Source organism: Spea bombifrons, chromosome 13, assembly GCF_027358695.1.
Source record: "Spea bombifrons isolate aSpeBom1 chromosome 13, aSpeBom1.2.pri, whole genome shotgun sequence".
Lineage (NCBI taxonomy): Eukaryota > Metazoa > Chordata > Amphibia > Anura > Pelobatidae > Spea > Spea bombifrons.
In genome coordinates this window covers 3,776,176-3,792,681 of record NC_071099.1, presented here as the reverse complement: position 1 = coordinate 3,792,681, position 16,506 = coordinate 3,776,176, and the positions used below count along the sequence as shown (strand labels likewise).

The 16,506-nt window shown below is 38.8% G+C and overlaps 1 protein-coding gene across 2 annotated transcripts in view; it reads left to right on the top strand.

Moving 5' to 3' along the window:
• SLC12A5 (solute carrier family 12 member 5) overlaps positions 1-16,506 on the top strand; it is a 50,944-nt gene that overhangs the window by 3,974 nt on the left and 30,464 nt on the right. For both annotated transcript variants that reach the window (XM_053453758.1, XM_053453757.1), the window contains exons 2-7: positions 7,818-7,897; positions 7,992-8,123; positions 8,227-8,373; positions 14,804-14,858; positions 15,705-15,835; positions 16,108-16,349. In XM_053453758.1, coding sequence (XP_053309733.1) covers positions 7,818-7,897; positions 7,992-8,123; positions 8,227-8,373; positions 14,804-14,858; positions 15,705-15,835; positions 16,108-16,349 — 787 coding nt within the window. The remainder of the gene's footprint in view (positions 1-7,817; positions 7,898-7,991; positions 8,124-8,226; positions 8,374-14,803; positions 14,859-15,704; positions 15,836-16,107; positions 16,350-16,506) is intronic.

The window sequence follows — 16,506 nt, the reverse complement described above, 5'->3', positions numbered from 1 at the left end:
AGAGCCCCCCCCTTTATCTATCACAGGGTTAAAACACATATTCCTGTCATTCATGTTTCATGTATATCTAACATGAAAGTATATTTAGAATTAAGAAAGCATGGATTTCTTAGATCCGACGACCACTTCCAGGTCCCTGTCTCGTTTTCTACATCTCCGCTTCTTTTCTTGCCTCTTCATTTGTCTTCTTTCTTTGCTCGCTTCTCTCCAGTACCAGCTCAGTTTTCCAGGCCTCCCATATCTGTTCCGCAAAATGAAGGAGCCTCAGCGCACACCCTCACTCCTGATTGGAGGAAAGGGGGAGAGACTGTCCCTATGGTGCGTGCTGTGGCTTCACCCTTTTGTGGAAGTACTCAAAGAGGAGAATATTGCAGAAGTATTGCCAGAAAAAGAGAGGTGCAGAAACAAGAAGAGGCAAGAGAAGAAGCAGAGCTGCGGAAAACAAGACAGGGAAATGGAAGCGTCGGTGAAGAAGTTAGGGAGATATTGATAGCGTGAGGGAGACTGCATGAGAGTATGAAAGAGAGTGTTAGAGAGAGTTAGTGAGAGTGCCGAAATGCAACAAAACGTTTGAGCTCTTTGCTTCGTTTTTATTTGTTTTGTTGGGGGTCCTCCTCATTTTCATACTATCATGCAAATTAACAAAATTGGCAAATTAAAATTCTTATGAATTGAAGAGTAGAAATGGATAAGAACATGAGAGTTATTAGTTTCACTGGCTCTGCCACAGAGACATATTTCACTTTTTAGAAGGTCAACATTTAAACAAAATACCTGCAAAACATTTATACCGATAGCAGGTAATTTTCTACCATGCCAGGCAGCTGGTCTCACAATAGAACAGCATGCTGCCTCTCACATTTGTTTACTGCACAGTTACCATAGTAGCAAGCAAACATATTAGTCTGCCATAGACCAATCAATACTTTTATACAGCGATCAGTATCCTTTTATTTTTTATTTGCTGTTAAAGAAGCTACCAATCAGTCTGTGGCCAATCAGTAAGAGGGAGGCGATTAAATTTAAATATAAGGCTCTCCTCTTTAATGGAAGTCTTGTGTATAAGCATGCAAGGCTAACAATGGCAGTGGAGAAAATGGCCGCCGGTCAAAAGACAGCATCCTCCACTGCACTACAGGAAAGGACTTTGTGGTAGGTGGTTGGCACACTGGCATACTTTCAAAGCATGTTCTAAAATACTTAATTTGTTTCATAATTTGCTCTTCCAATTTAGTAAATTAAATGGATTTCATAGAAATTATGGGTAACATTGAATTAATTTCAGGATAATTAGAGATTTTTTGCATTGGGATTTTAGGTAATGTGTATCAGCGTTTAGCATACTCGTAGCACTCATTGTATTTTGCGTTTTAGAAATTGGGGGTTATTTTTGCAACATTTTAATTTTCATCTCACTGTGACCTCACTTCTGCTGATGTCATTAACTACCCTTAGGCTTATTTGACCATATTTTTATTTTTATTTAAAAGTAGCAAGCCTACTTAGAGGAGCCATTTTAGGGTAAATCAATGTTTATTAAGGTTTTTCAGTTTTGTGGGAAGAGGCAGGGGGAAGGGTACAGAAAATCAAAAAAATCAACGGGGGGGGGAATGAGCAGGTACAATTGACACTGTGCAGTGTACAGATATCACGTCGACAGAACATGAGTACAAAGGAAAATGGTCACAACATTTAAATATAGCAGAAAAACGGTACGGCAGGAACAGGGCGCTCCAGAGCAATAGGACACATGGTTACAAATACTCCTTCTCCGCAAAGACAGAGCACGTGAAAAAGGGAGTGCGTAGACACTCCGGCATTCGTTACCCATAGGGGGGAGCCTAGGCGTTGCGCCTACGCGCCAGAAGGAGCAGGGGCGCTGGCACCAGAGAGCAGGGGGCAACCAAGCGCGCCGAGGCAGACATCTAAACCAGGCAGGCGGGTGCTACTGATGCGGAGACTGCATGCCATGTATGCACGGTGCGGGGATGCTTTAGGGTTGGATGACGGGGGAGCGAGGCAAGAAAACGTCGACATCCCCCGTGCAACCTCGAGTGAGCTCAGCGCGATAACACGCACGGACACCCCCAGCACATAGCCTTGGGGGCATAGCCCTGGACTTGTAGGGAAGGAGGGCAGCAAGGATGCGAGAGGGAAGGGAAGAAGGGAAAAGCGGAAACAGAGAGGACAAAAAAAAAAAAAATAAGGGGGGGGCTCGGTAGGGGGCAAAGTGACCACGTTTCGGATGGAGTAGAGGAGCCATTTTAATGTTTTCTCTGAATGTATAATCACATAAAACATTTTAGGAACTTTTCCAGTTTCCATGGCAACAATAAGTGCCTCTTTTTATGTCACGTGACAAGTATGCCCAGCAAAAAAATATATATTAATGAGGCAACATTTGACATGGTTAATGGTTTTATTCTGGAAAATGGCTGGACACTGAGTAGTATTACATATGGTGCTAACGCTACAATTAGTTGCAATAGTGTTAATTTATGCAGAGTATATGGAGCGTATCATATCATGAGAATATCATATGATGAGGTTTAAAATGTTTCACTCATGTTGCGTTATTCCTTCTACTAGATTAGGCTTGATGGAGAAATGCATCCATTAATAAGTGGAGTGGCACCTGTACATACCCACAAACCCAAAGTCAGGGGCAGGCTGGCCCGGGGGCAGGACCAGCACTTTGGGCAGAATTTTTGGGAGGTGGGAATGCAGCAGCTCCTCCCTCAGTGGTAAATAAATGGAACAGCCTCCCATCAAATGGGGTAGAGGCTAATACAGTGAGGGAAATTAAACATGTACGGGATATGCTAGGGCTATTGTTAATCTAAGACGAGACTAAGGACTTATTAATGTTGTTTCATTCGCAAAATGGGCAGACTAGATGGCCAGTCAAATTCTATGGTTTTATGTTTGTTTCCCTCCTTGATGTTCTCCTCAGAAAGTTTGATGGGTAGGAGTGTGCCATAGTGTTCTACAGCCGCAGCAACAAAGTTGTTGACAACAAAATCACAATAATCTATATTGTAAACAACAGAAAAGGTGTTAATGCATTAAAACATGCAAATAAATTATATTATTCTTCCTCACGGTTCCTTACTCAGTGACCTAAATATCAGTAAGTCAAAAAGATATATAAATGTCTCGTTAAAGCCCTGCCACCTAGCCACGTCTCTAACTACATGCCCTAAAACAAAAGTGTCCCTCTTTGGTCATTTCAAATATTAGGAAGTATGCCTTCTGCTTTTGTGAATATTTCTGTCAAAGGTTAAGATTCAGCTGAAAGAGAAAGTGACATCAATAGAAACACTCTGGCTTTCTGCATGCTGTACTTTTCCTTTTGTTCACCTTCTGTTAATCTGGGAAATAGTAAAAATAGAGCTGAAAAAGAAGTTTTAAATGTCAATTCTGCCTGCTTTATTTTCCCTCTGGAGATTTTGAAGCTACATGTATTTTACGCTTCCATAAGTGTAAGCCAAAAACATAACAGATGAACTATAGAAAAAAATGAAATACCAGTTGACTGATGTCAAAAACAGTCCTTGCAGATGATATATTGTTTATTATATGTGATTTCCGTAAACACAATACATTCATTTTCAAGGGTTATCCATATTTTTTTGATAGTTGTTTTAAAATATTGCAAACATGATATTCATACAAGGCACCCCGGGGTGGATCACTTTTTTTACAAATAAAATTACCTACAAGAAGCATTTCTTGAACAAATAAACCAGTGCATGGGTCAAGCATACAGGGGTTGTCTACTGAAGAGGAGATTATATGATTGGAATATATTTTATATAAAGTATTGAATGGTCTTATATGATGCCAACTATGGGATTTTCAATGAAAGGTAGTAATGTAATCTGACAATGATTATGAGTGGAAATTGAAGACTATTATATGAGCATTAATACTGATGACTCAAGGTCATGAAGACCATGGTCTGTGTTTTTCCAATGATGATGTTGACAAGGAGTGTAAAAGGTAGATTTTGAGGTATTCAGATCAACATTGGGTACTGTATAACAGCCGACAAATGGAAGTGAATATGAAATGAGATTGTTTGAGCTGATAAAAATGTTTGGTATTTTTTATAGTGAAAAGGCGTATTAAGAATTCAACACACATAGAATATTGATGAAGAGAGAAATGTAATTGGCTTTTTAAAGTCATGGAGGATTTGGTTTCAACCATCTCAGAAAATGTAAAAATGGCTACCATGGATGATTTGTTGCTTATATTGTAATATATTCAATAATGAGTAGAATTTGTAACAAGGCTAAGGTAGTTAGTAGATCTGCAGAGCTAAAACATCAGCAAAGTAGGTATAAATGTGTTTTAGAGCTACAGGAGAAACCATTTTGGAGCAAATGTGTAGGGCAGGGGCGTCCAACCTGCGGCCCTCCAGCTGCTGCAGGACTACATCTCCCATAATGCTCTATCAGCTAAGGACCTGGCAGAGGAGTATGGGAGATGTAGTCCTGCAGCAGCTGGAGGGCAGCAGGTTGGACGCCCCTGGTGTAGGGAATATATTGCAGGACTCTAATGATCAGATCCTTCCAAAGGACCATGAAAACCTGGCTAGCACTGAAGTGCAGACAGCACTAGGAATGAGAACACAAGTGAAAAAACATGGAAACTGAACAGGCTGCTGGAGTCATCTGGTGCAGAAAAAGGAGGGGTTATAGGGATGGTTGGCTAAGAGTACTAAATTTTGATGTGATGAAACACAGTATCCATGTTATAATAAACAATATACCGTATTTACTCTATTATAAGACAAGGTCTTTTCAGAGCAAATGCTCTGAAAACTACCCCTCATTTTATATTCAAGGTCGTCTTATAATCAGACCTCAAATAGAGGTCTGGCTACAAGACAAAGAACCAGATCCCCCACAGCGCTGCAGGAGACATAGATCCTCTTCTCTGGCAGCCGGTGAACAGACAACCTCCGCTGATACCCGACACTTCCGCCAGGGCTTCTATGATGGAGCACCGACGTGATCTTCAGATGCTCAGTCATAGAAACCCCGGCAGAAGTACCTGCCAGCAGCAGCGGTGGTTGTCTCACCGCATCGCACAGACGTCCACCGGCTGCCCCCGCTAGACACCAGGGAGTCTGGAGACGAGTCGGGATGAATCGGTAAGTGGGGGGGGTATTAAAAATATAATTAATAGAGGGGAACCTGAGAAAATATTGTATGTGTTTATGAATGATGGAGAAACTACAGTCATAAGGAGGAGCTATGTAGTAATTATTAAAGTTTTATGTTGATAATAGGTGGAACGGCACTGCTATTATATATTGAGACTATTCAGTCTCAAGTTTGATGTGTTTGATTACCCGTCTGAATCCTGGAGCTATATAAGTATGACACCCCTCCTTTTGATTAGGTAGAAGACAAGCTGTATGTTAAATATGATTGAGTCATAAGAGTTTGTATGGTGATAAGAAATTGTATTGTCCATCTGTATGATGCCAATTAGGGACTGCATTGTTGTGTTATGAAGTCTTCTGTAGAAATCATGTTTCACAGGGAATCACAGGGAAAGGGCTGAAGGTATCAATAAGGATGTTGAAAGAAAGAAATAGTTGATGAACATGGTAAGATGAAAGAGAAACCACAAACCTTATAATAATGTGGAACTGCATAAGACAGCAGAACACTTTATGATGGTGTTGGTGGTGTAGAAAAGATACTGAATGTGAGTATAATCTTGATGGATGCTGTATAATGAACATACCAACATATACAATTAAGTGTTAACCATAATTGTGGCACAGTGTATATTTGTGACAACGAGAGTCAGTATAATAATAATGATAATAATTACAGCAAGGAATTGTGTGTTGTTAGAGCAGACCACATAGTGTTTAAAAAAAGTATGATAAAGCAATATATTGGAGAGAATTGGTGGTGGTGCTGGGCTTTCATGAGGAAGACCCCCCTGATGATGATGAAGACTTCCATAGTGATACCTATAAGAAGCATTTGATCCATATCATATGGAGACCCATACGTTTACTGTGTTCCTTCCTCCAAACTCCAGACCTTCATTAGATGAAGCCCAGCGACGGGTGAAACATAGCACAAATTTGAGGATTTCCATGGGGATTTACCTTTTACCTAGTCTTCGGGAAGATATCTGATTTTAACGTAAGATTTAATGCCAATGCTTCTTTTTTTCTTCTTAAATGTCAAAATATGGAGTTTGGAGCAAGGAACACAGTAACCTTAGGGGTCTGCAGTTGATGTTGATCAAATGAGCGGTATACCATTCAAAATGGGTGGCCCCTGCCTACGTCATTCTGAGTGTTATTATTACCACTTCTGTATTGCACTAGATATATATATATATATATATATATATATATCTTCTGTAATTTGTACACTTTTTCATGTTTTACTTGGAGTATCTTTTCGGTTTTGAATATGAAGGTGTCATTCATTTTCTTTCTGTTATATATTGTGTCTTTGGTTGGTTGAGACACCAGAGGGGATTGCAGCTATTTTTACTGTTATAAAAGCATGAAAAGGGCTCTGGTTTTGTATGTAGTTGTTGGTTAATTGAGTGTTAAGGCCAGAGATTCCGCGGCTGCAGTCCTTTCTACTGAGATCTGGGATATGATTATGTGTCCTAGCGTTTCATCTACTAAGTACACGTAAAGCCTGGAAACCAGAGGAATATGCAGGCTGTGCCAAGGATGCATTGTCCTCCGTAGTGTGGACTGGTTGAGGGGAAGGGAGCCTATTTTCCCACCGGGGTTATCTGCCCCAGGTTTGATGGGGGCTAGGAGACAAAATGCCTCTGTGTCAGGCAGCCCAAATCTGAAAGGATGGTGTTTAAGAAGTGCAGGCATTTCTGAAGTGGTTGGAGAATGTTATTAGAGAAGTGGTCTAATGTGTTTGGGGAGTATGTGCTCACAAATGCAGGCATTTTCTCTAAAAATCTTGAGTTATGTTTGCTACAGATAACGATTTACTTGGCCATTTGTTTTAAGGTTACTGAAGTGTATGTGCTTAGAGATGCTCTGGGTTTATATGAAGTGTTTTAGTTTGCACTTAAAGACACAAGTGTTTGTTCTAGGGCATTTCAGGACACACATTTTAAAGATTTACCTAATTCTTAAGAACTTGGGAAAACGTGTTTAAAGATACTGATATTTTTTTTTTCTGGGTTTGGGGTATGTGTGGTTTCAGACAAAGAATACCTGGAATGTGTTTTAATATGGTGGGTATCTATTTGAGACTATTCACTCTAAAGCCATATTTCTTAACATGTAGTATGTGAACCCATTGGTTGAGGACCTTCAGATACAGTATGTATTAGGGGTTCTATACATATTTTTCATTTTAAAAGTTTGTTTGTAGAACTTCACCAGTGAAATAAGTCATTAGTTTTTGATTGATAAACCATTGAGACACACTGCCTTCTTTTGGCTCTCTGTGCTTAAAGGTGACACTAAAATGTTAGATATAGCTAGCTATTCCAAAGTAATTGACACATACACTAAATGACCTAGGGAGGGGTATTAGAAATGCACACGTCCAGCAATTCTGTTACTAGATGTGCTTGACCGTTAAGGCCGGATATTGTCTTTTATATTGAATTGTTTTGTATTTTATATACTGCAGAAACCTCTGGGGTCCTCAGAGCTTATGTGACTTTATGCCTTTTTCCGAGTTAACCCAATAAAGGCTATATTCATCCACTAAAGAGTGACTTCTTGCTGTATACCACCTTAGAGAGCATTTCTGGAAGACGTGTGAGTGGTAATTAATTCTTTTCGTATACAGGAGATGGAAATCCCAAGGAAAGTTCCCCATTTATTAACAGCTCAGAAGTTGATACAGGGAAGAACATGGCATTGTTTGAGGTAATTCTTCCACACATTTTTTCCCACAACACCTCCTCAGTCTTTTCCTCTTTTATTAACTCACACTTTCCAATATTCCATTCCCTGTTCATAGGAGGAAATGGACACCAGTCCAATGGTATCTTCGCTCCTCAGTGGATTGGCCAATTACACAAACCTGACACAGGGAGTGAAGGAGCATGAGGAGGCTGAGAACAATGAAGGGGCCAAAAAGAAACCAGTACAGGTCAGTAAATACTGGTCACTCTATATGTTGATTGGTCCACATTAATGTATTAATCTATGTGTAATTATAATGGATCTGTTTCTTCTTATTTCTTAATTCACAGGCTCCAAGGATGGGAACCTTTATGGGTGTTTACCTCCCTTGTCTACAAAACATCTTTGGAGTGATCCTCTTCCTTCGTCTCACTTGGGTGGTGGGAGTCGGTGGTATTATGGAGTCATTCCTTATGGTCTTGCTATGCTGCTCATGTGTGAGTACAGGCCCAGATAAATAACAGGATAATGATACAGATGGAAATCCTTGGGATATTAATAAGAGTCCTTGTGCAAACCAAGTTGCAAAAAAATTAAATTAGGAGGAAACCTAGATCCATGGATGTAACCAAGGTTCTGGGGAGAGTTCACAATACTTTAGACAATGGTGCTTCCTGCAGATAATAACCTAAGAATTAGCAGAATTGTGCGGGTGTTCCATAAGCACAAAAATAGTTTGGGTTTATATTAATTACCACACCATAAAGTTGCTCGTGTGTATAAGTAAAAGTTACACGAAATAGTGAATAAAACTCCACCCTAGTGTCTGCGCACAGAAATAGGTATACTTTCCTTGGATACACAGTTCTCAATTTTCCAATATACAGTATCTTCCAATAGTTGGGATCATAAGAAACAAACAAAGAGAAAAGAAAAAGGAATAGTGTGGTATTGTTAATTTATATAACACATATGTAAGTTTGATATAGACGGACTCTTGCCTTTAGGTAGAGGCAACTTGTTGCCTTCATATAAGGTGGTGCTCCCTTGTGGTGCAGTGTTGTTACTGAATTCATTGCTCAGATATGAAGAGGGTTTGGCACTCTTTCAGTTGAGAAATTTTTGCTACAGATAGCAATTTACCTTAACTGGATGAGTGCCAAACCCTCTTCATATCTGGGGAAGAAGGAAGAAAGTAGCATTAACAAATTAGTGATTCCGTTCACAGGACACATAGTCAAGCAACAAAATCCTCAACTTTATATACACGTTTAGCAAACATAAATAATAATTAGGTCAATCAATTAAGCTAAAGTAGCTATAAAAACGTGTCCAGATCTCCTTGATATGAATTGAAATTCATAGAAAATATAACCTCTAGATACACATATTTATCTAACATCTGTTTTGCATGCATATGTGAGTAGTAATTAAATAATTGTACATTTTATAATGTAATGTAAACATGTAATTTAATAACAACATACATTATAATAATAAAAAATGTCTCTGAATAAGCAATGAGAAGCGACATTAATGCCCTTACTAACACAGGCATATTTTTAGTTTGTAATAATAATTAAATGTGAATTCACCCTTTCAATGATAAACCATTGAGACACACTGCCTTCTTTTGGCTCTCTGTGCTTAAAGGTGACACTAAAATGTCAAAGTAATTGACACATACACTAAATGACCTAGGGAGGGTTATTAGAAATGCACATGTCCAGCAATTCTTACTAGATGCACACCATTTCAGTGCCGGTACATTTTAAGTTTCGTCTAACTAATTAAATTGTTAATTCATGAATGTTAAATTTAGAGTTATCTACATGTTTGCGGAGTGTTAGATTTACTGTTTAACAGTGTGTTACCATAGTTTGCAATGTAGCATTTTTAGCAGTCGTAATCTAGATTTTATGCTTCAGGATTTAATTTTGGATGGGTCATTGAACTCCAAACAGTATGTTATTGACCTCCGTTAAAACCAATTAAGGTTTAGACGGGTCATTGAATCAGGCATTAGGCAAAAACATGCCTAGGCAACCTTATAAGCTGGGCAATAATTCGAGTTAAAAGAATTATCAAGAATTGCAAGTCACCTGCTGTAATAACAACGTTAGAATTGACTTCTTATTAAAGGTACAGTAGCTAAAAAGAGGAAAAAAAGACAATGTATAGGGCATGATAACTGTGAGAATCAACAGATTATAAGAGGAAATAGACAGAAGATAGCATTCTATAATATGCACAGAAGGCTTGTTTATTCCATATCTTGGTGACCAGACTGTGAAATCTATTGTTTTTCTCAACTATTTGCTGTTTCTTCTTCTCCACTGCTCATTTTTTAAAACTCTTTCCCAAGCATTTCTTCATCTCCTCACTGTTCCCCGCTGTTCTTCTGTCTCTCCATCATTAATTGGTACAAAGAAGACTAGTGCACACTCAAAATTATCATAAATTACATTTAACATTCCCCCCATTTCTGTCTGATAAACAGTTGTTCGTTTAGGCACACAATACAAGGCATAACCAGCAAATATGAAACAGAATAATATATATACTTTCAATCTGTATTCTACTACAGCATGTTCAGAAGTAATTTCAACCAGAGGATTTGTAGGCTACTCATCCTTTTGTTGGACCTCACCTGCTTATAATTCTTAACATGTTGGATGTGCTCTCCTACAATTTATAATATCCATCATCATATATCCATCATAAACCGGGATACTTACTCACCCTGATATTCTCTGTGTTCTAAGCTAGACTCTGATTCTATCCTTTCTGGTTTGTGAAATGTGAGAAGCCAAACCAGCAAATCATCTGTTCAGACCACTCTACCTTGACATGCATTTCCATGGTTTAGCATGGTTAGTTCTGTAAGACACAAACATGAAGCAGTTCTATGATGCATTGCACTTTACCCATGGCCTTTCTATAGAGTAAGCATCATCTAGCACTCCAATACTCCAATAGGTGAAACGAAAGATGCTCACTCCTATCCTTAGTACTATATGTGTCTTGTGTTTTTGTGTGCCGTGTTTCACATGTGATATAAATCTAGCATGCATTGTATTCATTCTACAATATATAACACTTGATTTCTAAATGTAATAGTGGACGTCGGTTGTGGCAACGCTTGTGATAAATGCCCTCAGTTGTCTTCATTTCTGCGAGGAAAGCTTGGTGATATCTTCTGCCTTAAGGTCTAGTGCAGATTGAATATAGTTTAACATAGTTGTTGTGTGCATAAAAGTAGATTTGTGGCCATTGTATCAAATTATTAGGCTTCATTTAAAAATGTATTTCCCCTTCTTCACTTGGAAAATATATTTGCAGAATCAGTTTAGAACACTTTAAATATACGGTATTTAATCATTAAGGATACGACATGTGATACAAAATCAGGTTTTGATATATTGTTGCCATACAAACAGAAGGAAAAAACTTTCCTTCTTTTTTTCATGTGATTTCAATTAGATTGATAAGGCTTATTTGCTTACCATGCTTTTGTCAACTTTAATGGGGACACTCAAAAAAATAAAAAATGTCAATGTTTAGACAGGTATGTGATATGGTTAAGTAGGGCAATTCCACCTACTCCTCCTTACCTAATTATTCCATCCCATTAATCTATATATCTCTCCTATTGTTACGTTGCTGTTTGCTGTTGATTGGTTCAAGCAGTCTTTGTAAGGCTGTGGGGACCATATCATTTAAACTAAATATTACCAAAACAATGACACTGAGTGACAAAAAAACACCAGCCATATTTAGTTTTAATAAATGCATTTAGTTCCAGCCAAAACGGTTTTGGCACCAGTGCCCCTTTATGTGACAGAGGGGTATATTTACTAAACCAGGAGCTTGCACTTTGGAACATTGCTACTGATTTTAATACATGCTTACCACGGGTAAGGCATCTCAACTCACTTACATACTCACAGTTTAGTGAATAAATCCTAGACATTTTAGAGCACTAACTTATTAGGCAGCGTATGACATTTTGCAACAAGAAACTTTTATGACAATTGTTTGCAAAAATGCTATTTGATATTTTATGTGTGCTTGTCTAGTGTCACTTCCACAGGATGGGTCTGATCTCCTACCCTCTGAATATTTCACCTACAATACTTATATCCCTAATACCTTTTCCCTGTGGTGCGTTCACTAAGATTTAGGACGAGGGTTGCAATTTTAACTCACAGATGTCATTATGCATCATAAAGGGACAACTGTGGGAAGTTTATCCTGCAAAAGGTCTGAGCTGACACCTCATAGTACATAATTTAATCAGAAAGGTGAATTATGTCATTGATTTAACTTTGCATTTTATAGAGCCAACCAAGCTCTTTTAAGCAGGAAAAGCTCAATAGGGTTAGCCGTTCGTAATAAACAGTACAGGGGGGTGTGGATGTTCAGCTGTTCTACAAGCTCCCACTTTAGCTAATAAACTTCTCTGACCTCATATGTTGTCCCAGTTGGTCACTGTTTTTTTAAATTGTGTGTCAGGTGAATATATCACAAACACTGCCTTGCATTAAATGAAGTTTACTGTTGCATAACCCAATTGCATCTTTTATATCTTGCACTAACTCTTTTATTGTATCTACTAAGATTATTTTTTATTTCGTGAAATTGCATATATGATGTATGATCTGAATCCAATATCACTGCAAATGATGTATGTTATCATCCTTGTGTTTCTGGCACCACATCATCTGTGACTGTCATGATATCACAACATCACATCCATTGAGGGTTGTGGGGTGTTCATAAATACATGACCCATACTATAGGAAGATGCCCTTACAGAGCTAGCTTTAAGTCCCGCTGGCAGCTAAATTTCTGGTAATATCCAGCCACCAGCTGGGAGTCAGGTATTACATTATCATCATGCAGGATTCTGTACTAAGTCTATCCACACAGGTCCTTAAGTGGCGTTGGTGACATCACGGCCGTGGATATACTACCATAATATTATCTACAACAATCATTGTAATATTTAGGCTTCAAATCTCTTTATGTACTTTGTGTAAAAGTTTTTTTTTAACATTTATTTATATACCCCTGGCAGTCTAAGCAGGTGTTCACAAGTTGCATAGCGTTTAACAACTTAATTTATGAGAAATAAAACAAGGTAGTTTATGTATTAAAATGATGCTGGTACTGAATTTGAAAAAGTATATTATCATCCTAGCAAACAATAGAATGGTGATAAGGCCACTTTTCATACCAGAATCACTTTTTTTTATATACATCAGAGATCGCTACTGCCCTAGAAGGACTGTCAGGTAGCAGTAGCCATGTGGCATCTGTGTTCTTGCTATAAAAGTTGTAGACTTTTTTTTGGAAGAGATTCCTTTTTGAAATTTAAATACTAAAGCAGGAGTTGGCAATACAGTTTGCAAGAGAGCTGTTTTTCAACTCACTCACTGCATTATATATTATGAAAGTGCAACCACTGACATATCTTGGCTGGGTGCTGGCCTACGCCTGACCCAGGGCAGTGTCCTAGACCCCCCCCACCAATCTTACCTCAAATTCTCTTATCCCAGTGCATTTGATTTAAAAGACGAGCGGTGTAAGTTCACTAGCCTGTGCCCGCTAGGCACACTGCTCCATAGTGTATATGAGCCAGTTACAAGAGAGATCTTGCCATTGAGAGATGGCCAATGGGATGATCTGCCTCAGGTTGTGCGACATCCTAAAAGGCTTAGGGCACTGGGTCCAACTCTAGTGAACTTCTACTGGATGTTTTTGGCAGGACTTGGACTTCTTGAGCTTTCTTCTTCCATTTTAATTTATCATTTCAACTGACTAAACTTCCTCGAAATACAAGATGAAAGCTGAAGATTATGTGGAAGTGTTCCAAAAATATAGGTTTTGTACATCACCTAATATTATGAAATAATTTTTGGACTTCAAAAGTATGCACAGATTTGTTTTGTATCTCATGATTAGGACAGAAAATTTGTATTTTAGAATCAAATTTCTAGTCAAAGTAAATTTATCACCTAGCCAAATTGTTTACGTTGATACTAGGGATATTAGTAAGAAATATTTAAGGCTGCAGATATAATATACTAAAACTTGACTAAAATGTAACTGCTAGACGGTAATGTCTGGGAGTTTAGACTATGTCCCCCCTTTCCAGTTTCGTTTGACACATTTAAGTTCATGATTTTATTAAACAAATATGTTTTCTAATTACACGTTGAGGAAATGTAGCTACTGTTCCATAACACAGACCATGTATGATATCCACTTGTTCTGTCTCACTGTGTCCGGATACATCTTCCCAAAGTGTGTGATATTATGGTGACTGTCTGTCTAATTTAGCATCTTCTGATTGCCCATTTCATTTGAAATCATACCTTGTGACCGTTCACTGCATCTGAATTCATATCCTCTGGTTGTGCGCTTCATCTGATATCGCATTGTTTGAGCGTGCACTGGATTTGATATCATCACTTCTAAGGAAGTTCCACTTCTCAGAAGACATTGAGTGTACACTTCATATAATCTCCAAACTGAGTGTGAACTGCATCTCATTGAGCGTCTGGGTGTCCACTGCACCTCTAGTAACATTGTCTGATTGTGCCCTGCATTTTCATATAATGTTAACCGAGTACGCACAGCATCTTATATTACATCCCCTTAGTGCGCACTGCATTTGAAATCATTTGCTCCTATTTTGCACTGCACCAAAAATAATCCCTCCACATTGCACTGCGTCTGACATCTTCACCCTACCACGCACTGTACCTGAGACAAATTCTTTCATGGTGCACTGCTTCTGATCCTCCCATGATGCATTGCGTCTCATGTCTCCCCCTCTATGATGCACTGCTCCTGTCATCATCTCCCTCCCATGATACATTGGGTACAGGCTCATGGCACCTCCCTGTGTTTGCTCTGCAGACCATGCTGACTGCTATCTCAATGAGCGCCATCGCTACCAATGGAGTTGTGCCAGGTAGGGGGAATTTCAGATGAAAAACCAAATGGAGATTCAATGCATGGGAGGAAAGGGGAGGGGGGTACACATTAACAGAACTGCTGGATGCAGAAGCAGTGTGTTGTTGGGTGGGGGTTTGCCAGAGACTTTAAACCAAATGCAGACGCTGTGCAAGGTGGTTAACTATGCATTGGTCTGACACGGGTTTAATGTACAAGCGAGGGGTATTGTATTTTATGGATTATGTTCTAATATGATGGCGGTTGTACAGGATCCAGGTGTACTAGTTAATATAAGGTGATGCACCTTGGAAATCTTTGCACCTGTTATGGTAGCATGCTGTTCGATCATGTACGTTACAATGTATATTTATGAGAAGTGTGAGCATATTTGCCCCCTAGGCCACACATTGGTCTTGCTACCTCATCATATAGTTGATAGAGAATATATGCAACAACACAACATCATTTACCTAATATAGATCAATATATGCTTCGTTCCTATAAAGGTATCTGGTGGCACAAGACAAAAAATACCTAAGGATAACTGTTTGCCCCAACCATCAACCAACATCTAAAAATCGGAATGTGTTTATAGTCTGTTCCCCCTAGTTATAAGTACTACACAGTAGTGAGTTGGGTAATTAATTGATGAAATCGCATACTGCCCTTAGCACATGACGCAAAGCAATGTGTGGCATCTAATGTATTTGGTGAAATAATACATGGGTTTAGGGCTTTTAGGGTGCGGTGCATTGTTAAACAGTGCATTGGTATGAGGTACAGTGCATTGTTAAAGGTGTGTTGTTGATCAGACACAGTTTGGTTTGCGTCGAGTTCCCCTGAGACATCTATCTCTCTGTAGCTGGTGGTTCGTATTACATGATCTCTCGCTCTCTTGGCCCGGAGTTTGGAGGAGCTGTTGGTCTCTGCTTTTACCTGGGAACCACATTTGCGGGAGCCATGTATATCCTGGGGACCATTGAGATTCTGCTGGTAAGTACCGACTAAACTTCATTTACATGCACATTTACACGCTACAATATTCTGCCGCTCACCTAGTTTTACATTTTGCGTTCAGAAAACACTTTCTAAACACTTAATCTGGAAGTGGGAGTAACAGCTTTTATTAAAAAATAATCCATTGTGACCATCTAACAATTCTAACAAATTAAAATATAATGCAACAAAATCAGGTGCAATGTATTAACTTTTGTGTTGATTAACTAGAGTCTTTTAATTCACAATATCCACCTTTCTTCTACTAGACCTATCTCTTCCCTGGCATGGCTATTTTTAAGGCGCAAGAAGCTAGCGAGGAGCCTGCAGCACTACTTAATAACATGCGTGTATACGGCACCTGTGTACTTACCTTGATGGCCGTTGTGGTTTTTGTGGGTGTGAAGTACGTCAATAAATTTGCTCTGGTTTTCCTTGGCTGTGTGATCCTGTCCATCTTCTCAATCTATGCCGGGGTCATCAAGTCAGCCTTTGACCCTCCAGACTTTCCGTAAGTTCCTTCATCTGCACACATTTTTTTTTCCTTCATAGTTATATCAACTATGCTATTTAAAGAAAATGCAGCAAAGGAAACTTTGTACAATTTCTAGCAGAATATGTGCTAAATACGTAATGAAAATTGGGTTATTTAAATAGTACTACATTTT